Source organism: Xenopus laevis, chromosome 3L (genome assembly GCF_017654675.1).
Source record: "Xenopus laevis strain J_2021 chromosome 3L, Xenopus_laevis_v10.1, whole genome shotgun sequence".
NCBI lineage: Eukaryota > Metazoa > Chordata > Amphibia > Anura > Pipidae > Xenopus > Xenopus laevis.
The window spans coordinates 97583864-97611595 of NC_054375.1; the positions used below are offsets into that span (position 1 = coordinate 97583864).

Sequence of the window (27732 nt, forward strand, 5' to 3'; positions counted from 1 at the left end):
CGAACGCTGCATGATGCGTCTTCATCCGACAGTCGGGTCGGATGCAAACAGCTTCTATGTGCAACATTTATATTACTTACATTAGATTCGGCGCATCCGACGCGATGCCTGCGATTAGTCCGGAACGGAAGGTATCGCAGGTAAAATTACCCCTGGAGTTCTACCCTTACAAACAGAGGTCTAAAGTGCTTCTCAGCTGTGTTGGGAGTGCATTCATTGACATATATTTAATGTCCTTTTTTACAACATATTTTAAAAAAGCATTTGCATTAAATCTTTTATACAAGTAAAACAGTACAATTGCTAGAAAATGTTACTGGGATTTTCAGAGCAGAACATTCATAAATGGGTGGGCTGCCTCTCTGCATGCAAATTTATATGGTGCATTCAGACCACCCAGTGGCAGCAGCGAGCACAGAACCAGCTGCATTGTGGTTGCATTTAGCTGTTTGTGCAAAGCCTGTGCAGAATGCAGTCTAGAGTTGCAGGTTAAATTAATTTTTAGTATGATGTACAGAGTGATATTCTGAGACAATTGGTAATTGATTTTTATTTATCTTGTTATGCAGTGGTTCTCCAGTTTGCAGTTTCAGCAATCTGGTTGCTTGCATCCAAATTACCCTAGCAACCATGCATTGATTTGAATAAGAAGAGGAAAGGGCCTGAATAGAAATTTGCCAAAGAGGGCAATAACAATACATTTGTAGTGTACAGAGTGTTTGTTTTTAAGAAGGGGTCAGTGAGCCCCCATTTGAAAGCTGGAAAAAGTCAGAAGAAGAAGAAAGATGATTAAAAAAAACTATAGGAAATAAATAATGAAGACCATTTGTAAAGTTACTTATTATGGGCTATTGTATAATATACTAAAAGTTAACTTAAAGGTGAACCACCCCTTTAACCATGGCTACTGCTGGGAATAAAGGGGCCAATTTTCAAACTTTATGCAAAAAAACTTTATAAAGCGGTCTTCACCTTTCCATGTAATATTCTGCTGAGCTAAGGGAACCTAGACATCATAGTCACCGTAATTATAAAAAGTATTATATTTAATGCCACCTAAATATTGTAATTTATTACAATATTTGACACCAATGGGAATAAGTTAGTAACACAGTAACATCATTCAGAAATGATGAATGCCATTCCATAGCATTTTCCAAGCAACTACTGCTTTGCATGGCAGAACTTCACAACTACACTTTGGACTAAAGGCAATATACAGCTTTTATTTTACACAGAGATGGGTTGTTTTGCTTTACATAGCTTTATAAATAGGCCCCCGAGTGTTCTACATCAGCTAATGGAGAAATGTGTGGGTGAAGCGCCCATAAGGCACAATTTTAAGTCCTCTGGTTCCTTATTTCTCAACAGATCTTTGCACAAGGCACCAGTGTATCCCTTAAAGTAAGATGAAAGGTGTTTAACACAGAGATCAAGTCAGCTGTACTGACAGATATATTAGATAGCATCAAGAAAAAGATGTCTCTTTCACAAGGAGGCTACTAGTATGAGTACAATACTGATTCAGGGTTACTGTTTTGGAGTCTGGGAGGAAGTTTGTTCTTTATATGAAGCAAAATGGAGACTGATTCACCATGCCCAGGATCAGGTAAGATCAGAACTAAGCTGGTCATACAGTGATCGATCAGCTTGAGGCAGATTTTTAACTGATTTGGGCATCCATGTGAATCCATACAAAGGCCAATAAGCTTGTGGGCCCATGCATGGCTAGCCTAGGTGTGCTGTAACATCTGAAGGCTAATAGCACACTGCAACACAATCCCTAAAGGTTTGTTTGACCTTCCAGGGACCTATTTTAAATCAGAGACAAACAGACACATAAAGAAAAAATATAAAGAGAGGCACACCTAAACACTGTCACATTCTGCAGCTTTTGTTGTTTAATAAGCTGGATTTGCTCTCAATGAGATGGGATTTACAGCTGAAAATATTAAACAGATTGTACTGAATACATACATACAACAGCTTTTCCCTCCCACCAGTCTGGAGTAATATCTGCATCTAGTTTCTTACTCCCAGATACAAAACATTTACATTCAGTCTGGAAGGATTCTGCCCCTTTTAAGGCTCAGCAGGCTTATGTGAGGGTAAATGTGATGCTAGGAGGGGTAATGCAGTGAGGCAGCTGCTTCATCCCTATTTCTGTCCCGCAGGGCTCCACGAGTTCTGATCTGGTCCATGTAACAGAAGTCGTAAGCGAGTGCTAGGATCTTCTCATCCCTTGGCATGGACCTCTGTGTGCCCTGGCTAGTACAGTGTGCATTCATTAACAGATCCCTGGAATGTGCTGACACAATGGTCAGAAGTTCTCTTGGGTTCTGTCAAACATCTCAGGGGGACAGAAACAAGAGGAGAGTTGCCATCTCCTCACCTAGAGGAATGTTTTTACGCTAGTCTTCACCCTTCCATAGCGTTGCGTCCACAGTGCAGATGCTGTTTTAAATTAAAAGGGACTGGTTTCTTTATACAGGGCTTACAAACCACAAATAAAATTATTATTATTAATAATAATATAGTTATATTTATAATAAAAGCCTCTCTGACGGAATCATTAGCGTTAGGAGAGGGTGGGTAACAGAATCCCAAGTAGTGGTGGAGTCAGCTTGTTAAACAAGAGTTTCCTGGTGCTCACTTTGAGCTGGGTGTGCATGCCAAGCATTCTGTAGCTCATGACTGTGCATGGGGCACATGGCTAAAGCTGTGATGGAGGGCTCAGAGCTTGGCAAGACAGGGGTACGACAATTGGCAGGCAGTCTTAGGAAAGGGTTTGGAGTTTCCTTCACACCATAAACTCATTGCTCCCAAACAAAACTATAGACTGTGAGCTGCCGTCTGGTCCCAGTATTTTATGGTCGCCACCATCTGGTGTGTCCCTGGGTTTCTGTGGGGATTGTTTGGCACTCTTCAGTTTCTGCCGTCCTTTCTCAGGATTAAAAGTCCCACGGCTAGTGAAATGTACAGGTGCACCAGGATCTTGAGCACTGGCTGGTGCTGACTCCCGGCTGTCCCCCTGTGCTCTGTAGAAGGGGTGCAAATGAAACCTTTTTCTGCCCAGATGGGGTAAGCAGGATGAGGCAGTTGGAGAGGAGAGGTTGCGATCTCTGGTATCTGTGCTTTGCATTTCCCTTTTGGTCTGTCTCCTGGCTCGGGTTAACTCGGATCGAGAACCTTTTCCAGAACTCAGTGCTAAGCTTCTCTCTGAAGACAAAAGGAGGAAACAAATGAACAACACAAGGTAATAGTCACAGCAGTGAAAATAAAAATCATGTCACGTGGAGAGTTCTTTTTTTTTTTCCTGAGGGGCAGTGGCAGGTTATCTTTTCCTACGTCTTTACTAGATACATCTTTCTATATGGAACACAAGAATACTTCAGCTACCACAAATTCATTGTGGAGGTTAAGTCAAGTGCAAAGGGGCAAAAACAGGTGCAGTCTTCCATGTTTGTTGCACTTTGTACCCTGCCCTGCACATGATGAATAGGTTTCAAAATACAAAATGTAGAACAGAGACATGTGCAATACCATTGTGATTTATTCCAGGCACTGACAGGAATGTAATAAACCTTAAGTAGCAAACAAAAGGGTAAAATTCACACTATACCCTACCCACGCATTTGTATTGACCTGAAAGTGCAATTCTTCAGCACTTATTTATTGTAAGCCTAGAACCCCACAGTAAGTAGAAATATCATTTTACAGAAGAAAATTGCATGAGCGCTTACCTGTCCTGATGGACACAGCCCCCTCAGATTCACAATTTAGATTTTCTGAGCTGTCTGCAGTTCCCAGAGATGCCTCTGACTCCAGAGTCTCATCATCTGAAGCTCGGGGCTCCAGTGCCAGCATCTCATAGGCCAGCTCTTCCCTAGCAATGAAAAAGGGAGCCTTAAGATCTGGAATAGGTTATAAATCACATTCCCTGAGCTATAAGCACAAAGGCATTTCCCAATACTCTCTTCATCTTGATCTCAAGTTAGCCTCCTCCTAATTTTGCCCTCTTTTATAATATAGCAGTGAGACTGCACATTACTTACTTTTCCTTTTGCAGAGTCTCAATCTGTTGGGCCAAGATTCTCTCCTCCTGTTGCATAGCAGCTTCTTTCTGCTCCGGTGATTCCTCCTCTGAGGGAATGCTGGACAAGCTGTGATCACCAGCCGTATCTGTAGTCGTAGTAGAGAGTCCAGATATCACCGGGCTTAGTCCAGGCCGGAGCCGTCCTTTCCCCTGCACAGAATAATAATGTGAGTACACGCACCAGTACCAAATTAAAGAGATTTCGTCATGATTTTTATGGTTTACTTTTTATTTCTAAATTAAACTGTTGCAAATAATTCACTCTACTATATACATTTTATTCTTGAACCAACAATCTATTTTGTTTAGCTGTAATATTGATGTGGAGGCAGCCATATCAGTGCTTTGTGCCTGATTCTGAGATTTGAGAAGGAGCCAGCACTACAGGATGGAACTGCTTTGAGACAGCTATTGTTTCTCCACTTCCCATTGCATTTAACCACAATCTAGGTTGTGGTGCTATTCTCATGTCTACCTCTTGACTAGCAATGCAAACAAATCCTTCAGCAGAAGTTCCAGGTAGCTGCCCATTGTTGTTAGGCTGCTGGGGACAGAAGGGAGGGGGTGATATCACTCCAACTTGCAGTACAGCAGTAAAGAGTGACTGAAGTTTATCAGATCACAAGTCACATGACTGGGGGCAGCTGGAAAACGGACAATATGTCTAGCCCCATGTCAGATTTCAAAATTAAATATAAAAAAAAACCTGTTTGCTCTTTTAAAAAATGGATTTCACTGCAGAATTCTGCTGGAGCAGCACTATTAACTGATGCAATTTGAAAAAAAAACATGTTTTCCTGCGACAGTATCCCTTTAACGATCTGTTAATTAACTGTAGGGGAACAGGATTAATAATATTAAAATCCACTGTGAGCACAAACCATGGATGGCTGATTCTTTTATAAAATAAATGAATAACAATAATAATAAATAATAATGCATAAGCCCATTGAATCAGAACAGTTTACCTTTAATTACTTCCCATAAAATACAGAATATCCTGCATATTTACTTTCATACATTAAGGTTTTTATACAGATTTGTCCAAGTAAGCAATGTGGCAACTCCTGCTCATATATAAATGCAGATATTCAGAGAGGAGATGCTGTTCATGCACAAACTATATCCTGATATTTCTTAAAGACAAACTCCAGTTACATTTTGTTTATAGGTCCCATTGAACATTTAAGGAGATGCAGTCAGGTCTCTTGCTGTTGTTTATTACACCATGACCTGTTCCCTATATATAATAATATAATATAATATATAATAGAGACTGGCATTTGGCCATTCCCCTGTGTTTAAAAGACTCAATAAATGATGTGCCTGGCCCAGCCTAAATGTTCTACATGTGTATGTGTCTGAGAGGTTGGATTGCTGTTAATTACCTATTTGAAAGCAATTTTTTGATTGGTTGCTATGCATTACTAGACTTGTCTTACATTTACCTGTTGGACCTGAAACAGAGCTAGGATGTGCAGAAAACTTTAGTTTAGGAATACTGACATATATATATATATGTGAATGTAGCTACTGACTGTATCGACAAATGATTATGGTGTGGTTGCCCTTTAACAACTCACCAACCTGTGTTGCATTTCTCAAACATGCAAAACATAACCAAACACTCGTTACAAATAAAACACACAATAATTATAAGAAGGGTTTGCACCGCTAATCTTATAATTAGCATAAGCACAAAACAGAAAATGAACATATTGTATAATCCGATACCAAATGATGTAAGAGGAAACGCTTGCAAAAATGCATAGAAGGTACACACACACATATGTGCACACAGAATGGAACAGGACATGCACATTGCTTGGTACATGAGATCTGATTGGTGTTAATGAGATCTGAATGGATAAATAGGTGCCTTTATCACACTAAGGGTCATGTTTACTAACATTGGAGATAAATATCTGGAGAGATTTCTGGAGATGTTGCCCATAGCAACCAATCAGATCTTTGCTTTTGTTTTCTAACTTGGCTGTGGCTGTTTAAATCTAATTGCTGATTGGTTGCCATGGGCAACATCTCCAGAAATTTCTCCAGATATTTATCTCCAATGTTAGTAAACATGCCCCTTTAAGATAGTGAGCAGGAAAAATAAATAGGACATATACCCAAGTGCTATTTCTGAGCTAATTTGAAACCTACAGTCTTTGTTTTCTTTTGCTACGTAATATCATGAATGTGCAGGAACAGGAGTGCCCCCTGCTGCTTGGTCCAGGCAAGGCCAACAGAACATCAACAACTTTATTTAAGGATACAGGGGGCATTTACTGATGCTTGTCTGCTGTTCTACCACTCTGTCACATTGAACAATAGAACTGAGCAGTGAAGCGTCAGGGGATGCTTCCTGCATCACTAAAATAAGCTTTTGCTTTTGTTCATTCATCACCCAAACCGATTAGAACAGGACATATTTTATGTTACATATTCATTATATCAGTAGTGGAAAAACTGCTAAAACCCTGAGATCAAAAACGAAAATAAATAATGTAAACAGCAAAAAAGTTTGGAAAAGCATGCTGAGCAATTGAGTTATATAAGTGGGAATATGTTCTGGCAAGTGTTTTGAGCATATGTTATGTGTAATTAGGGCAAAGGTACACATTTAAAAAGTTTCAATAATTTGACCAGAACCACAGCAGACTTCACTGGGGATTTAATAACAATATAACACGGGAATAACAATGGGAAAAAAGACTCTTGCTAGTGGAATTTATAACATTGATAAAATATTTATTGGTTATTTTACAGACATGTTGTGATTCAGATGAACCATAGACCTAAAATAGGCGACGGGCATGTTGGTATGTAAGTTTGTAGTGAGTGGATAAGAATGGCTTGTGGATAACTAAATGTAGAAACACAGTAGGATATTTGCTGAAATGTCAGCTCTGTGGAGGAGAGACGTCCCACAGGGTAAGGGTGAAACACTGGTGTACGATGTTTAGATCAAGGCTTTATAAAGTGGCCAAACTGATTAGTGTTTCTTTGAGTAGAATTATTATGCAAAGTATTGCTCCTGCTACAGAAATGGAATGTATATAAGGATTTGTTTATTTATAAAGCCGGGCATTTCTCCCTACACTTGATTTGACTCTGCCCATAAGTATTCCTACAATCATCCATTTAAAGAGGTGGTTCACCTTTAAATTAACCTTTAGTAAGTATATAATAGAATGGCCCATTCTAAGTGACTTTTCAATTTGTCTTCATTATTTTTTTTTCATCATTTTATTTATTTATTTGCCTTTTTCTTCTAACTCTTCCAAAGCTTTCAGTGGGGGTCACTGACCCCATCTACAACCAAATGCTCTTTAAAGAACTTTTTATTACTTATCTTTCTATTCAGACCCTCTCCTATTCATATTCCAGTCTGTTATTCAAATCAGTGCATGGTTGCTAGGGTAATTTGGACCCTAGCAACCAGATGGCTGAAATTGCAAACTGGACAGCTGCAGAATAAAAAGATAAATAACTCAAAAACCACAAATAATAAAAAATGAAAGCCAATTGCAAATTGTCTAAGAATATCACTCTCTACAGCATACTAAAAGTTATCTCAAAGGGCTACTTTATTATACACAGGTTGATCACCATAATTGAAATAATTGTTTTACACCACATCAGACCAATGGTAAGCCATTGCAGTCAGTTGGAAAATGCTGACTGTATGTCTACTGGGTGTATGGGAAGCAGCATTTCTATACTGCAATCTTGCATAATTATACCACTGCCTAAAATCTATACACAGCTTGATACACTGGATTTTCCACTGCTATATCTGTCATTCAGATGGCACTGTGTCTGCGTTTGTACTTGATTGCTATTGTTTTCACACAGCTTGATAAATAGGCCCCTTTGTGTAGCAATGTCGATATGAGGAGAGACAGAGGATTGTGCCAGTGAGGCAGGGAATATACCAGGCAGTGGAAGTGTGGACAAGCAGACTGAACAGAATATGTGAATAAGGAAAAGGGACAGAATGAATGGGAGACAGCCTGATGTTAATATACATACCGGAAGGGAGCTGCGATTTATGCTCATAAATCTAACTGCAATTAGTACAGGTTTCTGGATTAGAAAAGAAGATGAAAGGAAAGCAGAAGGTTAGAGGGAAGAGAGTAGCACAAAGGTGAGCAGAAGGAGCACAACTGAGAGTGTTAAGTTAGTATGGCTGACTTCTGCAAACACATCTGGACGACTCACCATGGACCTGCGGATTAGAGATAGCCGGCTCTTTGCTTTATTCTCTGCAAACTCCAAGCTGTTTATATCCTTCAGTCGAGCTCTGTATTTATTCATTTGCTCCACCACAATCAGCTCAACACAGCTGCAAGAGCACCCAAGAGACATTACACTTCATAACATGGAACAGAATGGGGTATCAGGAGGCAATTAAAGCACTGAGAGAGTATACAGTAGCTTGAGTATGGAATAAAAAAGGACTATGTGTGGGAAGGCCAAAAAGAGAAGCAATAAGGCAGTATCAGGGAAACTTTCATTAATGAAATGGAAGATATGAAGGGAGATATTCACAACAGGAGCACTATGAGTGGGGCAGGGACAGGCAATAGCTGCCTCTGCAAAGTCTCTATCCAAGCCCACATTGTGTAAATAGATAGAAGCGTAGAAGCTGAATAATGTGCATAATAAGCTGTGGGAACTCACGCAGTTGTCTTTCCAATGTCCTGCACACTTTGCAGGGGGTCAGTGGTGTCTGGACACCGAAGAATACATGGGGCAAACACAATGGCTAATGCATTGGCAGACATGCGATTGGTATCCTCTTGTTGTGCAATCCTAAGGACACCAAAAGCAGGGGGCACGTTAGGTAGAACATGGCTTTTGTCACCAAACCTAATGCTGCATTAGAAATACAATACTCTGCCCAAACTGGCACCACCATAGCCTCTTTCACATAAGGGAAGCAGTAATCACCTGACCAGGTGGAAGATGAGTCTCTCCAATGTTATGAGGTGTGTCCGCGAGAGCTGGTCTACTACAGAATAAACCCTTCGCACTGTTTCTTTTCTTTCCCCCAGCCCTGTAGAAAAATAAAGTCATGACTGAAAGGCAAATGGTCAGCATCTACATCCCCAACACAGAAGCCTATATAAAGATGCAGGTTACATAGTTAAACACACGACTCAGAAGGAGTAAAACAAGGGCTGTTATAAAGAGCAGCTTATATTCTGCCCAGGAGAAACAAAATGGACCTTGGACCTCAGTATGTTACAAAGTATCTTAGGCTAGCAATGTCTACATCATACTACATGCCATTTAAATAAAGTCAACTTCTCAGTTAAATTAACAGGCAGATTTATCAAGGGTCAAAGTGAAAATTCTAATTTTGAATTCCGAATTCAAATTTTCAAAAAATTTTATGGCCAAAACTGTCAAATTCAACTAGGGAATTGCTAAAATTTAATACGAGTTTTTTTAAAAAAAAATCGAATTCAATTTTCGAGATTTATCATACTCTAATTCGACTATTCGCCACCTAAAACCTGCTGTTTTAGTCAATGGGAGACGTCCTGGGATCAGTTTGGAGTTGTTTGCTACCTTCCTGACATTCAAGTTTTTTTCAGAGAAAAAACTTGAATCAAGTTTTTAAAACTCAAATCCAATTCAATTCGAATTTGTTTCGAGTTTTCGGGTTGATCCTTTTCCCCAGAGTTTAGAACATTCAATTGTTTTAATAAATTTCGATTGGTCGAATTTCGAGTTCATGGGAGTTTATGAGAGTTTTAAAAATCTCCCAATAATTAGAAATTTGACCCTTGATATATCTGCCCTCAAATGTGCACTGACATCTGAAGACCTGAAATGTAGTGCTCTTATATATGCAGCTGAAAGCAAGAGAGGAGAGGACAGTCCAGTTGTTAGTGGAGGGATAGAATTGAAATCCTAAGTATTAGGGCCAAATTGGAGCAAGAAATACAATACATTACCCATGGATCTGAGGAATTCCTCATATAGTTCAAAAGTCATCAGAGGATTGGGCAGCTCCCTTAGCCACTGCTTGAATACACTGGCAATCACATGGATATTGTAATCATCCAGATTCACATTTTCAATATCTGCAAGAGACAGAAGAGGCTGAAACAGAGAACAGGTAATAAGCAGAACACAACACATAATGTGCATCAGATAGCACGATACAATAGAAAATGAATGGCACTGAGGTTAAAATGAGGGGGTGCTCAGGAACACACCTCAATAATTTTTTGGGCCTCAAAACAGTACGTCAAGATACACGGCAAACCTTCCCCATTATAAAATATTTGTAAGTGTAAAAATTTGAGGGGCCCTGGCCTGTTTCCGTTAAATCCATTAAAATGCTGAAATATTTAATTAAGCTAATCTCTCCTTTCATTTACAAGCAAGTTTGGACAAACAGACACAAGAATATACAAGAAGACATGGAATACCAGAACACTGAGAGCTAGGATTGGCAGACATGACTTTTTCCCACCTGTATCTAAACTTTGCCTCAGTTCTCGGATTTTATTGGTAGAACCTGGCTTCCTGTATATCCCCTCTGTATACAGTCCATGCATCTCAATGTAGCCGATCAGCTTCTCCAGCAACACAGGCACCAGCCGCTCCTCATTAGTAAGGCGGGACAAGTCCACTCCAAATTGCCGAGTTGAAAGCTCAGAGTCATTCTGGGTAAGGAGGGAAGAACAATACAGACATAACAATAAAAAAGAGAATGGAAAAAAGGAGAGGAAAGTCAAAAGAATAAAACTGCAGTGCATAATTTTTACAATAAAGGTCGAGGGCACACAGGGCGTAAGGTATACAGGCAGAGAGATGTAGATCCATTCCTATACCTATGTGTAGCGCCACTGACAGGCACAGCATTGGCCTAATTGCAGCTCCATAGAGCGGAGAGAAGCCCAGAAATACAAACTTTCACATTTTTAGGGCATATCTCCACTCTGTGTACTTGCTCTCAGGCAGACGCTGTTCTATAGGCCTAGGAGTGGATCTGCATCTCTCCATCTGGATTTTGTTGACTGCAGCCTAAATCTAATGGGCACTCCATTGGACCTTCTTTACCATACTAAAAGTGTCGAACCACCCAATGACACAATAATCATAAAATATGAGTACAATGGATCCAGGAGATAAAAGAAAGGTTTTACACTTATTATTATTACTATTAACACGGGAATATCATTTGGAAACATTTGACTAACACACCATGCATATGAACCAAGAGCGTCTGTTAGAGGAATATAGGCCAGTATAAAAGCAGGAAAGCGCAAATACTGATGAAATGAAAACCTTATATTGATTTACAGACATGATACCTGACATTCAAGGACAAAGCTAAAGGACAATACAGTACTACTTTCCATTACAGTCTACTTGATGAGGTATAAGGTAACGTGAGAAGCCCGCAGGATGAGAGGGCAGCATTTGAATACAAATAAATATAAATTGGAAGGAAAACAATGAGGGTGGGGTAAGGAAGTGGATTGCTAGGCACATACAACTAAGAACAGATATCCATTCTATTTCTCACCTTTTTGTTGCACGCTACATTGATCAAGGAACAGCATTTCTTGTGACAGGCGTATCTGCACACTGAAATACAGCATTGTTTCATGAGAAGTCGCACAAAATCACAAGTCATGTTTGTGAACATTCTGTGATATGTAGTACAAAAATCACAGGGCCATTACCTACTGACAGCTAACGTAGCCAGGCTATACTGTGTTACTCAAGTTGGTCTAAAGAAAATTATCTGAGCATTAGTGGGGAGTCGCTTTTAGCTCAGGAATAGCGAATATAACGTGTCATCTAGGATATGTATTTTCTTTTGCAGAGACATTTCTATACTTAACTTCTTTGGAAATCCCTATTACATATAAGAACTCTGGACTCCATTTGGTCATTAAAAATAATTTTCATATGCCAATACTTTATTTTGGAGTTATACTACCATAAAAATAAAGTATACAAGTTGGAGAAAAACATTTTTTACTAAAATAGTTACAAGTTTAATAATCCATAGCACCCAATTAGCTACTTGCCTTGATTGTTGTACAGCAATTAAACCTTAAGTTGCTATTGGTTAAGGCGCTGATGTTTATATGTACCTAGGTTAGTCAATAAGTGGTTATGAGAGTACAATTCACATACAAAGCCGAATAATGTGTAGATAATATTGTGTAATAATATTTTGTAGAAAATGAATGGCTTCTATGTAAATGCCAGTCTTACATTTGCAGACAGCAGCTCGATCCATGATCCAGATGAGTGAAGAGCAGTACTCGCAATATGTTGGAATGTTGTACTGAGTGATTTTAAATATGTGACCATTATGTTCTTCTACCTGCAAAAGGCAGAGGATAGCAGAGTAAGCTTAGGAGACAAGTTGCAGAGAGAAAAAGCAGCGACGGTAGGATAAGGACTATGATACATACAAGAGAGGCATACAAAGAGGCAGACTGGAAGTGAGGGAGGGTTGGTGCAGGTAGAGAGGTAATAAAGTGTGCAAGGAGACAGAAATCCTTTATGGAGAAGGGGGAAGCAAAGTTATGGATAGGAAGAGTGCTACCAGGGTGTAGACAGAAGTGGTAGATAAAGAGATTGGACTGGCAGATAAACTCACAATATCAGAGTCCTTTTTTCTCCTCTTTTTCCGTTCTGTCTTTTGGATCTTGAAATAAGGAACAAAAGAATGTAAGCAAATATCAGGGACAATAATTCTTCATTTGTTTGATATCACTGACATCATCAAGATGCTCCAGACATTCTTGACTTTCTCACTAAATGCAGATTGTCAAAATTCTATCACCTTCCCATCCCACTGATTTAATGCTCCATCCGATCAAAGAAACTTGCTTACCAGGGATGGTGCAACAGTTGCAGGGCAGATTTTCAACCAGGCAGAGAAAGTGTGCCCCCTGAAAGTGTTTATCACTACAGGTTTTTATTATAGTATAGAATAAAAGCCCACTGCAGTGTTTAACGTTCTATAGTTTCCTTGTGGCTTACTGCATAGTGGATATATTATCACCTTCGAAAAGAAAGTATTGCCAATACCTGTATTTGATTTCAACGGGGTGCTCCCCGACACTTAACAATGGATCAAACGTTTCGGGACCGCATGGCCCTTCCTCACTGAGGAAGGGCCATGCGGTCCCGAAACGTTTGATCCATTGTTAAGTGTCTGGAAGCACCTTGAATAAAAGTGGGAGCACCCCGTTGAAATCAAATACAGGTATTGGCAATACTTTCTTTTCTGAGATTTATACTGGCGTGTGGCTAGGCCAGGGCCATATATACCTGCATCCCCTGCTACAATTATTTTCTATATTATCACCTTTTCATCCGATATTTGGTATTGCTCCTGATCCCTGGATGCCTAGCAAAACATCATCATATGATGATATCGAAAAGCACATATACAGTAGTAACAATTGTATTAAAGGCTTTTAGGGAAATGTTTAAGCCAAATCAATCAATCTGTGGCTTAATATAAGTGGCTACATGCCTTATATAGAGCTGTGCATGGTGGCACTGCCTAATGTCTTTTCACATTTAGTTCTACAAAGTAGCTGTCACCAGTTCTGAAGAAATTATTGGAGTCTTCAATGATCTCATTTTATAAACTGTAGAATTATTGAAAAAATACTATAAAGTTGAACCGAACCATCATAACCAACATTAGAGAACAGGGGTGCAACCTGCCCCCAAATTGTACAATCTGTAATATGGACTACATAAATCCTGATCACCGGTGCCTTTCATTATAGCTCTGCCAAAGGTGCTACTTTATAAGCAGAGTTTATCTTGTACTGATTTGACATTGGCAGTTATGTGTCATAGTACAAAGTAATTCTCCCTGTTAATCCACTGATACAGAATGGCTATTCAGTACTCCTCAAAGACAGCCAGATCAGTACCCTATATGTATGACCACTATGGTCCTCTTCTATGGCCTTCTGTTGTTAATGTTTCACCTGAGACAAGCAATATATCAGTTCCCACCTGGAAATAAATGCAGATATGAAGTGAAGAAAAAGAAATGATGACAGACAAAGCAGATGTATTTTTACCAGACTATTTACGTGAAAATGGTAACAGATTTTTTTTTGTAATCTGAAAAACTTTCAGGTTGGAAGGCTTCAGCTAGTATCATTTGGTTTATATACATTTGCTATGTTTGTGATCAGGAACGGGACCAATAAGACTACACAACAAGGACAAAAAAACTGAAGATGTTTTTACAGGTATCCTTTCCTATGTGAACAGTCACACTTATCAAAGCATTTTACCTTTCCTGGAGTGTAATTCATGGGTTTATATTCAGTGACAAACTCATCTAGGAACACCTTGAATGTGTTTATCCAGACTTTGAGTGGAGACTCACTCCAGCTCCGATGGTGCTGCTGTTTCATTGTTTTGTCCAGGATCTGCTCAAACAGTGCACCCAGGTCTCTATAACGGATGCTTTTGCCATCTTCTCCCTGCCAGAGCAGCAGATAAAGGGAAGCAGAAGCAGCTAAGGAACACTTGATTAATCAACTTCAATTTAAGGCAGAAAAAAACTGTCACAAACCACATACCATGAGTGAAGTTGAATAAAGGCTGAAGATATTCTGGCGGAATTCTTTCAGGGCTCTTTTAAACAGAACATCCACAAGAGAATCCTTCTTTCCATCTTCAGAGTCTAAATCACCAATCTGCACCATGACATAGGGGTTTATGGAGTTTAGATCAAAAGACGAATAAATTCAGGAATATAAAATACAGTCAAAGTGGGCATGGCAGGCCAACTCCAGCATTTCTACCATAAAAATTTTAGGTTAAGCACAAGTGAACCAACTTAAAGAAAAGTTTGTGGACTATTTATGAAAGTTACATTTTGAAAATATGGCAGAAGATTCAAAATATTTACACAACTAATTTGGCATAATTTATGGAGCTGAAATATTTAGACAACTTTTAAAGTGCATAAAGTATTTTAAGCCACAACATGAATGTATTTCAGTCTTGAGGACTTTTACATCAGCACACTGATTGTGAGAAATTGTCTGTAGCCTTCACTGCAGAATGGAACAAATGAAGTCTGGTTGTAGGAGCTATTAGAAATTCCTTTATCCAAAGATAATTGTCCCAAGGCTTTTCTCAGTAAAAAATTTTTTCTTTATTTAAATTAGCATTAAAAATTCGGATACAAACTCACCCCACCAGGCCCAACTGATGCATAACGTGTAGGAGCTATTAGCCCTAAATCTTGCAGGAGAGTTTCAATATCTGCACCATGAACTTACCTTTTTTTGCAGAAACTCATCCATGCACTTGAGGTCACTTGCGCTGCAGATGATCTGAGCGTGCTCATGTTGCCACTGCACAGGTTCAAGGCCTGCACTGCTAATCTTCAGACTTCTTCTGCGCTGTACCTTTGGAGAGGGATCCTTGTTCTCCTTCTCACGCCCTCGGCTTAGATCTGGACTGTGAGGAACCAGCCACAAGCCTAAATCGACTGGGGGAGAGGTGCACAGACTGATTGGACCAAGAGTTTATATGTGTGACCATGACAGGTTAGTATAATAATGGTAAAGGAAGCTTCCGAATGTATGTGTGATATCCTCAGCAGCTCCCTATGATGCTTTTTATCATGGCTAGAAGGATCGATTTAGAGTATGAGCAAATACAACAAACCCATCTTACCAAGGACTGTCACATTGCAAAAAAAGCTTAGGGATGGGGAAGGAAGAATTTAGGACATGAAAAACAGCAGAGGTGTAATAAGTACAACTACAAAATAGAGATAATATCAGGGAATGTGTTAAGGCAATTTAAGCCTGAAAAAAATTACTTTTCCAAATTTTACTTTGCAATACAGTATTGTAGTGTGTTCATGGCAAGGTTTAGCAGTGTATCATTAATGTTACATAGTGAGACAGAATTTGCCAGGCCAGTACCTAACACAATATTTACAGAAAGACCCAGGGTAAGATATAGACAAAATACCGAAAGAAATCAGCAGCTCTTGGTCTAACCCACGCTGTGGAGTTGAGCTGCTGCTACATTATTTGCACACAAAAGGAGAAAAGAAGAAAGGCTGCACAGTTTGCCTTTATGCATGTGCTTATGGTTAGTATTGTAAACAGCTTAAACAGGCATTTCTACAATGTTGCAAAAAATGTTGTAAAATGTAGAAAAAGGTGATGTAAAATCTAGAAGCATGAATGAAATGCATTAGAATTAGTGGGCCCAAAAAAACATAGTGTACTGGGTCGGAAAACCTAAAATGCAGCAATGTTAAATGAAGTTTTTGACTGCATTATGCATTTATCTACCAGTCTCACCATCACTAGAAAGGGCAGCAGAGCTGCCATCTCTTCCTGAAGGCTCCACATCCATCTCCAGGATCTCTGACTGAGGAGTTAACTTTTCTGAGGCCTTCATTTTACCCCAGAAGCGAATCTTCCCTTTCTGTGGTCTGTAGTGACAGAAAATGGAGGATGTATTGCTTAAAGATGCCAGGCACAGGAAACACTTTCTCTTTATGTATGTAATGCACGAAACTCAACACTTGAGCTTTTACCTTGAGTCAGACTCTGAAGTAGAGTGTGAGATTAGAAAACGGAACATCTCTCCCTGAGACACAGCCTTGTGCAGTCTGCTGGATTTGTCTCGTCCCTGCACCCGCTGCAACATCTGTGTGGCATTTATGAAACATCAGCATTAATTAAATGATGTTACTGTAAATGACTCAGTGTATATCTTTAAAACAAATGTTTTAATTGGAGCTGCCATATTGCTTCAATTGTGAAATGCTTTCTACTTAAATAGCCACAGAAAAATGTATAACCGTATAATCTATAATATAGTGCTGCTGCTATTGCAGTCTAAGGACTTCTCAGAGGCAATGGCACAAAAAGAAGGCACTGAATCTTCATGGCGTATATATTTAGAATTTACAGTTTGATAGGATTATGTAATATACAATATTCTGTGTATATAACGCAGATATGATGATGCATGATAAGCAGAATTCAAGGCTAAATTCACTTGTGGTGTTTTTTCTGCCAGTGTAAATATGCTGGTGTAGTAAACGCAAATCACAATTCCACTCTCATCCGACCTGTACTGTGTGTGCAGCACCAGGAACAAGGAGCAGAAAATGCACAGTTGCGTGTTTACATGCTGAAATTCACTCTGTGGGATTAATATGGTTACAGGCTTTCTGCTGAAATTGTGTTACTTTTTAACACCCTACATAGAACATGGCTTATTTTTGCCCCCCCCCCCCAAGTCTCAAGTAAAAATGCATATAAAACACATTTTTAGCCCAAATCTCTCTTATAAAAGCTGTGCTGCATATCATACCAATACATTAAAACAGGGACATGTCAAGGAACCCCTGATAATGTCCAGGATTCAGTAGGAGATTAAAGGTCCCCATAGACGCGACGATTCTTCTTGCCGAATGACCGATTTTAGGGAAGCCCGACCAATCCTTCGAAATTATCGTGCGGTTAGTGGGATTCGAACGATCGTACATGTTACGATTTTTCGGCCGAAATTGATCGGCCAGGTCAAAAAATCTTTGTCGGTCAGTGCAATCTATCTATGTTTGCAGGGCCAAGCAGGCAGCTCCCCTTTGCTTTCCTGGCAAATTGGTATTTTTAGTTGATGGTAAATTCGTATGATCGTATGATCGTTCTGAGAAGATCGTGGTCTCACGATCAGGATCTGATATTTTAAAAATCTATGGCCAGCTTTAGCCAAATCTTAGCACATTTTCAGGACATCCAAGTGTTCGGCTGAACCAAATCTAAACCATGTGACTTTAAAGCACCAGATAAAGGTCTGCCCGGCAAGCTGGAAGACAGACAGCAAAACACCTGGAATCGTCCTGAGTACCAGTTTATTTTCCAGCTTGGCAGGCAGGCCACAAAATGATCAGAATCACCCTCCATACATTTGTACAGGAATCTCCAGCACCCATTATGCACCCATGGATCATGCAAGTATCATTCATTAGTCAGCAACCCATTAGGGCCAAACAGCAGTTTTAGATTGAGCAGAAACTGCTTTACCTACTGTATCAGTCAGTATTAGTATATTACTTTATGTGTATGATGATGTACCCTTCTACACACTTTATACATACATGAAAAATACCATGTTGAGAGCCTTATTAACACGGACTCTGCACGTTTTACCCTCTGTGCAATTCTGATGATTCCTACATTGTACCAAACCACCCATTACATTGGCTGGTTCAAGGGAGGAAAGGTGACTGGTCTTGCCATGACTAAACAAACTTAAAGCTTAATGGACAGGAGTTGTTCTTCAGTTGCCTCTGGATAATGTAAAAAGACAGATGCCATGTCTGGGTTTACCATTTCTGAGTCGCTGTGACAAGCTTGGCTCAGTCTGCCTGCCTCTTCAGCTGAGTTATTGGGAGGGTTCAGCTCCACTTGGTCATCTGATTCCTCCTCAGAATCTGCCCCCCCAAGAGCTCCTCTAGTCATGATATCAGAGCGAGTTCGTGCCATGCGAGCCTTCCGTCTGTGTGGGGCCTGACAAACAGAATGACATGGGACATGGGGGTGGCCAAATGAAATCACAGGCACATGGTTGTACAGAAATGAGGCAAAAAGGGGCAAATGCATCAGTATGAGACAGAACCAGGCACACCACACTGGGGTCACAGAAACACACTAGTTACATTTAAGGTTTCATTTACTCAACCACATGTTTAGATAATGTGTAGCCAAAGTAATGAAGACAACATGTAGCCCTGCCCAGGCTAGATCACATCACATATGTAGATGGGAATGGTAAAAGGAACTATATACTAATTTTAACAGGGCCCAACACAGCAGGTTTACCTAAAGAAGAACCCTGTGAGGTTGGAGAGCTTGCTATCTACCTATACAATTTACACTTTTTCTGCAATACAGGCTCAATATCGCTGCTCAGTGTTATATTTCAGACAACTTCTGGTACACACTGGCACTGCGATTATTAAGCAATTAAGTCGAATTTTAAGTAAGAGTTGCCGCAACTATCCAATTAACAGCAAACCCACGCGCCACTCGAGTGCAAAATTTTTTTTGATATAAAACAATTTTCTAATATACAGCCAGTAATACTATCTGCCATCTATTGAAAACCATTTGGTCTACTTCATATGAAAATTTTATTTTAAAGTGAACATCCTAAGTGAACCTTTATAGAACATGAACTGTCCCTGTCAATTGTCAAGGAACTGGGGACAATTTAACTTTGGGGGCAAACATGGCATCACAGCTCTTAACAGCCAGTCATCAGGCTGCAGAGAATGCAGAGAACAAGCATACAATTCACTGGCACTCTGCAAATAAGATCAGAAAGGCAAAGAAAGACCAAGCCAAATAGATTTATAAGGGGACACAAATCAAAACATAAAAGTTTCATTTTAATAACCAATTAGTTTTTGTGTGTGGAGGGGTATGATTTCAGAATGTTATTTCACGTTTATCGATGTGCTCTTCTGTTACACACATGTGAGGGAAAGTGTGTGTGTACATTTCAGTCCTGCATTAGAGCACTGGCTCTAGTTAGTCCACATTCACATTCACATTTCTGGTCTGATTTCAGCCAGACTGACTGGAAAAGGAACAAATAATGAGTAATACATATTAGGAGGTGCATCTATTGGCATGAACTGACACTAAATCAAATCCACAAATGTGCATGAGGCTTCACTATTTGCGATGGGTGAATAAATTCGGCTGGCACGAATTTGCGGAAAATTACCGCGCTTCACCGCCAGCGAATAAATTCACGAATCTCGTCAATTTCCGATTTTCACAATTTTTTTGTGAAAATATAAGATTTTCACAATTTTTGAGTGAAATCCTTCAAATTTCAAAAAAATATTGTGAAAACCTTCAAATTTCATGATTTTTCAGTGAAATCCTTCAAATTTCACAATTTTTTCGTGAAAACCTTAAAATTTCAAGTTTTGTTGGTTGAAAACGTCCGAATTTCAAAAAATTTTCATGAAAACGTTTGAATTTCAAGATTTTTTCAGGAACTTTCTGGTTTCATGATTTTTCGCCGTTTCACTAATTTTGCGGGAAATTGGCAAATTTTTCAGCGAAACGGGACAAATTTGCCCATCACTATTCACTATGTGTCTGCAAGATAGCATCAGTGCATTTGTTTTAAAGTGTTGCACTGCACACCCGGAATTTACTCACTCTGCAGTAGTGGTGCTGGTTCTCCATTGACCCAGCACGGTCCCTTAGCAACAGCAGCTTTTTGTTCACGGATCCGCACACACACAAATTTCTGCCCCTTTTTTTTTATTAACTTATATCACCAACATCAACGTTTCGGGGGGTACAACCTCCAACCTCCTTCATCCTGATGAAGGGAAGTTGTACCCCCCGAAACGTTGATGTAGGTGATATGAATTAATAAAAAAAAAGGGCACTTTCCCCACTGCAGAAATGTGTGTGTGTGCAGATCTGTGAACAAAAAGCTGCTGTTTTAAACACATGTGCCACTCTGCTTCTCATGTCAAATTTTGTGACACAATTTTGTTACATTGTATTAATGTGAGAACATTGTCCCTTCTGTTACTTTGAGTCTATTGGGTCTATTTATCATGCTTGGTAAAACAGTGGAGACAAACATCACCGGTGATGTTAACCATATCAACCAATCAGATCTTTGCTTTTGTTTTTAAACTTGCAGGTGACTGTTGAAATCTAATGGTAGAAAAGTTTATATCAAAAACGATATAAGTCCCAAGGCCTCTTCAAGTAAAAAATATTAATTTACAATAAATTAATATTTTTTACTTGAAGAGGCCTTGGGACTTTTCTGCAGTTGATTGCCTTTTTGAACTGGGGCGAGTCCCTTGGGCCTGGCTGAATAACTATATGGACTCCCGATTTTGAAGAGAAATCTAATGGTAGATTGGTTGCTATGTCATATGCTATATCACCGGTGATGTTTTTCTCCACTGTTTTTACACAGCACAATAAATGGGCCCCTTGCTGTGCTACAATGTTACTGCTGCCTACTTTAACCATTATGTGGATAAGATGTCAGGATTCTTTGGGCACGCCTTTATCATTTATCCTGGAATGGGTGGAAATCAGAAGAACAGCATGGGGATTAAAGGCTGTTTGGTTTCGACCTACTACGGCTTAGAGGTAACAAGATTTCTGAGTCAGTCAACACTTACTTCTGTCACTCCAGAGGGCTCTGTTGCATCCAGTCGTTTCACAGGATCATGGGCAGACCGCTGAGGAGGGGAGGAGCTTATACTGCAAACAAGAAAAACAGAGTCAGTGGCAGAATATTGACATGGGATAGAAAAGCAGCAGACAGAGAGTTTAGTACAATGGTTGGGATAGAAAAGAAAATGTATTTTTCATGTAAATCACTGGATGCCCTGAAAGAACTAAAAATTTAAATCTATAAATGACCCTGAATTTTTCTATTGTACTGTTCCCAGCAGGACCAGAGCAAACCTGTGTCATCTAATCACACTCTGTATGGCACTGCCCATGTGTCTGTGTGTATTAGGAAAGGCATTGTAAATTGTTTTTTATTTATATTTCAGAATTGCTATATCTTTCTATAGCCTTTAGCTCTTGTATACTCTATCAATATTTATTCACTTTGTGTACATGTGGCATTCTGAGTTGACTTCTGATATCCTCACATTATTTGTTATAATACACAAGTTTCAGTGAGTGATGGGACTCAAATTATATATTTGTGTGTGTATATATACAGTATATATATATATATATATAACTGGTGCTTAGTAATGTAATTTTCCCATGACTCACAGTTTTTAATGCTGTATTGTGTATTATAATAAATAAGGTCCTCCCTGTTGTCAAATATAAAGATATCAGAAGGCACATCGAAGTTTCATGACCTGCAAAGAACAGCACTTGGCCTTCGGCCTTGTATCCTTATTTGGCCAGGAAACTCCTCCTGGGGCGGCAGGATTTTAGGGGGCGCCATGCTGCTCAACCACACCCACATTGGTTCAAAAACACTGGGGATGCGCAGGAAATACGATATTATTTTTAAAATTCCTGTGCACCAATCCTCATTGCTCTGAGAATTTGTGCAAATAAAGGGGAGGGGATGGGGCGACGGACAACAGCAGGCATAGGGGCGTCTGATATGTAAATCCGGCCCTGTATATAAACGCACATACAGAGAGAGGGAGATAGCAACATACACACATAAACACAAATAAAATGATAGAGACACACATAAAGAGGAAGACAGTGAAACATACATAATATAATAATAATACACAAAGAGATAGTGAGATATAAACACACAAAGGTGTGGAAGCAACAACAGTGTATAAAAAAGTAGTAGTGTAAATAATCCACTCACTCTGAGCGACTAATATTTCCTTTAGGATTAAAAAATATGGTGGAATTCCCTGTGGTGTGCAACCAAGGTCGCTTTCCTGTATCTCTTGTCTCCCCCATAGGGTCCCTATGTGTTGGGTCCTGCCCTCCTACAGTTTTGCTTACTGGACGATCATTTTGTAAAACTTCTGGGTCACATTTCCCTCCAATGCTTAGTCCCTTTATCTCCACAGTGGGCTTAGTTGGAGGACTTTTCCATTGAGGACTCTGAATAAGCAAAGACTGAGGCCTATCAGATAGCCTTTTAGAGGTCCCTAATGGACTTTTCTCTGGTTCCTGCTTCTCCAGAATCCTGCGTTGCTGCTCAAGTTCTAGTTTTTCCTGGCGGATCTGCTCCATCATTTGCCTCTCCTTCTCCTGCTGAAGTTGTTTTTGCTGTTGCTCCTTCTCCTGGTTCAGCTTTTCAAGTCTCTGCAAGACAGAATCTGCAGGGATCTCCCCAGTTTCTGTGAGATTCTGGGCCGGCACGGTTTCCTGTTGTGGGAGATAGAATGTAGGGAGGCTGCTTGACAGCAGTGGCTCCCGAGTGTGTGTCCTATAAAAAATGGGAACTGAGCTTTTAGCAGGAGCACTCTCTGATATTTCAAACCCTTGAGGCTTCTGCCTCCAGCTGGATGATGCAGAGTTGGTTATATCAACAGCTATAGATGCAGGGGATGGTACGTGGTGGAAAGGAGCATTTTCCTCTGTAACATCGGAAATTACAGGTCCATTGGAGGAGACATTTAGTGATCTTGGAGATTCAGAAGATACTTGGATACAATTACTGGAGTGAGAGTTAACAGAATCATGATTAGAAGATCCTGGTAAAAACTTGCTGGAGTGTGGAACAGAAATGATAGGACTCAAGGATTCATCGGAAGGAGGCTTTTCTGGAGTGCGCTGATGGTGACTTACATTATCATTACTGGGAGTGCATTGTCGTTTAGGTGTGACAGAGCCTGGAGGTTCTATACTAGGAAAACTTGATGGGTCATAAGTCTGTGAGGCTGAAATCTCATGACTGGGGGAATCTTGGTGTGCCTCACTAGTATTGCTTATTAGTGCATGAGTTGGAGAGCTGGGTATTATTTCAGAGGCAGATTGCTGAGTAGGAGACTGCAAATTTTCGTCAAAGTTTATAAGTTCCAAACTAAATACAGAACCTTCACTCTCTGGAGTGTCAGTGAGCCGATCCAGAACCTCTGCAGACCAACGCCGCTCCTCTGAAGGGGAGATTCCTTCACTGCGTACTTTTAGTAAATCAAGACTGAACTGAGCTTGCTCTAGCTCCCGCAAGCGCCGGCTTTCTCTCTTTGCTCGGAAAACCTTTCGCTGATTTGGATTCTCAAGAGATTTTAGCCTTTCCCTTATGTGGACTTCAACTGGTGTGTCAGATACAGAGTTGAGATCTTCTAAACAAACAGAATCTAACAGTTGCTGCCCAGTAAGCTCCAAAGCAGTAGAATCCTGCAAGTGTGTGAAATTCATGTCTGGCATGTGAGCACCAAGTCTGTTGGGTCCGCAATTCTCATCTCCTTGGGAAAATTCATGGGAAAAACAGCTTGATTTTTGATCCATGAGTGAATGAAACCTATTAGGAATAAAATAAAAACTGTTGTACAGGCCCAAGGCATTATGTAGTTCTATATTTTATTATATCATTGTTATTGTAATTACCTGCATCTGGCTAAATAACCTCTAGATGCTGCTTGCAGTGCTATAATGTACTTCCGCTTTCTCTGATACAGACTCCTCTGACAATACACTCTCCACCAAGCTTGGATGGACAGAGCAGCCCTCTGCCTCTTCAAGTTGTGTTCTCGCCAGCAGCTTTGTATAACAAGTACCGAGTTCTTTGCCTTTAGAAAACTGAGCCGTACTCTTTGACTTCTCCACCATGACTGAATTATACAAGCTGCCTCGCAAGCAATGAGTGTGTTTACCATGGGTTCTTCCCCAATCCACCGCCTCTTGTAATGTCGCCAACATCTCTGTAGAATGAAGTATGATCACATTTAAAGGATATTAAAGAATGAATCATAAAAGATCATTTTTTGTAACTGCACTAGTTCTATATCAAGTGGGAATACCTGGATGGTAACTACTGCATCCCTGAGGATTAGGAACCGCTTTCGTTGGAGTTTTGCTCTTATCCAACGCTGCAGCAAAATGATTCGCTGAAGAACTATTTGGTGCAACATTTCCATAAGACACTGTCGTTCCTGCTCTTTCAAGAACACCTGAAAAAAATGAGAAGTTTAACTCTCTGGGTTAACCAGAAAGAAGAAAACCTGACATTGAGAAAAGGTGTTATATTTTATAAGGCAAACAAATAAGCTTCAACAAGATTTAGAAAATGGCGCATCCTCCTAAAAAGACTAAATTAGGTTTGTGATTTGTAAGAATTTCAAGATTATCGAAATCATACTTTTGTTTTAATGTAACTTCACTGACAACAATAATCTGTTTGTTTGCAGAGAAGGAAATCTTTGTGAAGTTTTTGCTACAGTAAGTAAGTAAGAGTAAGAAACCTGCATTCATGCTGTAAGCAAATGAAGGTTTGGTTTTGTAATCTGTAAAAACCTTATCTTGAGTATTTGCTGGTGATCAAATCTTAATGATTATGGATTCAGTGTAATGAAAATATCTGCAAATATTAGTGGTCCAAATATTTGGTTGGTGATTTTATACAACGATGAAATTAAAGGAACAGTAACACCAAAAACTGAAAGTGTTTTAAAGTAATGAAAATATCATGTAGTGTTGCCCTGCACTGGTAAAACTGGTGTGTTTGCTTCAGAAACACTTCTATAGTTCATATAAACAAGCTGCTGAGTAGCAATGGCGGAAATTGAAAAACGGCTATATGGCACAGGATAAATAATGGATAACAGATAACATTATGTTCTACAGAGCTCATCTGCTATCTGCTGTGTATCTTGAGCCTTTTCTCCTTTGAATAGCTGCCCCCATGGCTACACAGCAGCTTATTTATATAAACAATAGTAGTGTTTCTGAAGCAAACACAGCAGTTTAACCAGTGCAGGGCAACACTGCATTATATTTTTATTACTTTAAAACAATTGAATTTTTTGATGTTACTGGTCCTTTAAAAGAAGCACACTATTAGTCAGCTAAAGTTAATTCTGCAGTTTCATCGCAACAGTACTATAACCTTTCACCTTACCATGGTTCTCCCCACTTGGTATTGATCAGGGCTGTGGCCTATTCTCCAGAAGAATTCCTTGATGCTTTGATGAACAGGGGAACTTTCTTTAGGCAGCAACACTGAAAACTGTGTTATGAAGTCCTACAAAAGGGAACAGAACAAAGTAATAATTTGTGCAACAACAACCTAACTGATCTCCATTATCATTCAAGACCTTAAAGCTAAAGTTACTGTGCATCAGGGTTATTTCTGGCAGCAAAGAAAGCCTCAGCTGCCTCAAACGACTCTCACTGACAATGAGAGCCATGTGTGTTTTTTGGGTGGAATAGCACTCTTACCATCACTTTGTAACATTAGTCTTATTTGCTCATTAAATCACTGCCCAGGCCACAAAGAGTTATTACAGGGGTTAAAATCTGACACACAAAGCTAAAGCTGTCCCCATGTCTTGCAAATGATGCCCTAACTCAGTAATCCCAAACCAGTGGCTCATGAGCAACATATTGCTCACCATCCCCTTGGATGTTGCTCTCAGTGGCAAGGTGCATCTTTTTGAATTCCTCGCTTGGAAGCAGCTTTTGGTTGCATAGAAAACATGCATACTGCCAAATAGTGTCTCCTGTAGGCTGCCAGTTTAGCCAATCACAGCCTTTATTTGGCATCCCCATGGATTTTTTTTCATGCTTGTGTTGCTCCCCAACTCTTTTTTTACATTTGAACGTGGCTCAGGGATAAAAAAAAAAAAAAAGGTTGGGGACCCCTGCCCTAACTGATCCTGCCTGTGTTTCAAAGTATGAGCTGCCTTGCAGTCTGTTTCTTATATTTATTTGAACTGTCTGCAGTTTTAACTTGCTTGATATTAATACACTTGTTAACGTGCCAGCACGTATAATCAGTGAAATAGCTGGCATCTGTTGAATACATTGCAAATAAAAATAATGGCAAATATTTATAAAGGAAAGCAAACACCCCACCATCTTACTTGGAATGGGTACTTGCAGCTGTAGCCAGACTGGCGTATTCTGACAGTTTCCAGCATTCCAGTGTAACGCAGCTGCCTTAGGACCAAAGAATCATCAAAACGCATTGGTACCTGGAAAGTAGAAAATAATAATGAAGACAATCAAATCTGACAAGAAATCATTTTATTATTTATTTATGATATATATATATATATATATATATATATATATATATATATATATATATATATATATATATATATATATATCCAAACTGTTATTACATAATCATACTTGCTTTGCCTAATACAGGTATAGGATCTATTATCCAAAATAATTTGAATCTCCATGCCTTAAGTCTACTAAAAAACATTTAAACATTAAATAAACCCCATAGGATTGTTTTGCCACAAATATGAATTTCTGCAGCTTAGTTACCATAAAGTACAAGGTACTGTTTTATTATTACAGAGAAAAAAGCAGTAATTTTTAAAAATTTGAATTATTTTCTTAAAATGGAGTCTATGGGAGATGTCCTTCTCGTAATTCAAGGCTTTATAAATAATGTGTTTCCAGATAAGGGATCCCATACCTGTAATATATTACACTTGGTCACAGATCTTTTTTCTCTGTAGGCACTAATATTCCCTTTTCATCTGATATATACCGGTTTGGAGATTTGTAGACACCAGTTATTTCTCATGGAGAGCCTTTCCATTTTGTAACATTGTCTGCTTCAGTAACCTGGTTGCTGCTTATTATGTATTTAATTTAAACATACATTAATTTATACAAACATTTTTACTTTACTGCAGCCCAAACATAACCACAGAACTGTGCCTAATACATTCATTGAGAACATGGGTATTTACTCTCGATATCTTTTGATATAAAGAGATTGAAATGCTAGAACAAAAGGAAAAGAATAGAAAACAAGAAAATAGAAGCAAAATGGGGTTAAAATAAGAATATATATATTCTTAAAGGAACAGTTCAGTGTAAAAATGATAACTGGATAAATAGACAGGCTGAGCAAAATTAAAAATGTTTCTAATATAGTTATAA

The 27732-nt window shown here is 39.3% G+C and overlaps 1 protein-coding gene across 5 annotated transcripts in view; it reads right to left on the bottom strand.

Annotated features, from left to right (window-relative positions):
• Window positions 1–1878: 1878 nt before the first annotated feature.
• LOC108711293 (unconventional myosin-IXa) overlaps window positions 1879–27732 on the bottom strand; it is a 70419-nt gene continuing 44565 nt past the window's right edge. For 3 of the 5 annotated variants that reach the window (XM_041586670.1, XM_041586672.1, XM_041586669.1), the window contains 24 exons: window positions 26688–26798; window positions 25724–25846; window positions 24627–24776; window positions 24214–24527; window positions 22517–24127; window positions 21336–21417; window positions 18493–18672; window positions 16689–16801; window positions 16450–16583; window positions 15409–15620; window positions 14701–14817; window positions 14410–14601; window positions 12741–12788; window positions 12350–12461; window positions 11649–11710; window positions 10590–10782; window positions 10066–10194; window positions 9053–9158; window positions 8783–8914; window positions 8321–8444; window positions 8132–8185; window positions 4056–4246; window positions 3744–3886; window positions 1879–3219 (listed from right to left, as the gene is read on the bottom strand). In XM_041586670.1, coding sequence (XP_041442604.1) covers window positions 2801–3219; window positions 3744–3886; window positions 4056–4246; window positions 8132–8185; window positions 8321–8444; window positions 8783–8914; window positions 9053–9158; window positions 10066–10194; window positions 10590–10782; window positions 11649–11710; window positions 12350–12461; window positions 12741–12788; window positions 14410–14601; window positions 14701–14817; window positions 15409–15620; window positions 16450–16583; window positions 16689–16801; window positions 18493–18672; window positions 21336–21417; window positions 22517–24127; window positions 24214–24527; window positions 24627–24776; window positions 25724–25846; window positions 26688–26798 — 5052 coding nt within the window. In that variant the 3' untranslated portion in view covers window positions 1879–2800. The remainder of the gene's footprint in view (window positions 3220–3743; window positions 3887–4055; window positions 4247–8131; window positions 8186–8320; window positions 8445–8782; window positions 8915–9052; window positions 9159–10065; window positions 10195–10589; window positions 10783–11648; window positions 11711–12349; window positions 12462–12740; window positions 12789–14409; window positions 14602–14700; window positions 14818–15408; window positions 15621–16449; window positions 16584–16688; window positions 16802–18492; window positions 18673–21335; window positions 21418–22516; window positions 24128–24213; window positions 24528–24626; window positions 24777–25723; window positions 25847–26687; window positions 26799–27732) is intronic. The other 2 variants (XM_041586673.1, XM_041586671.1) reach the window with 2 other exon arrangements.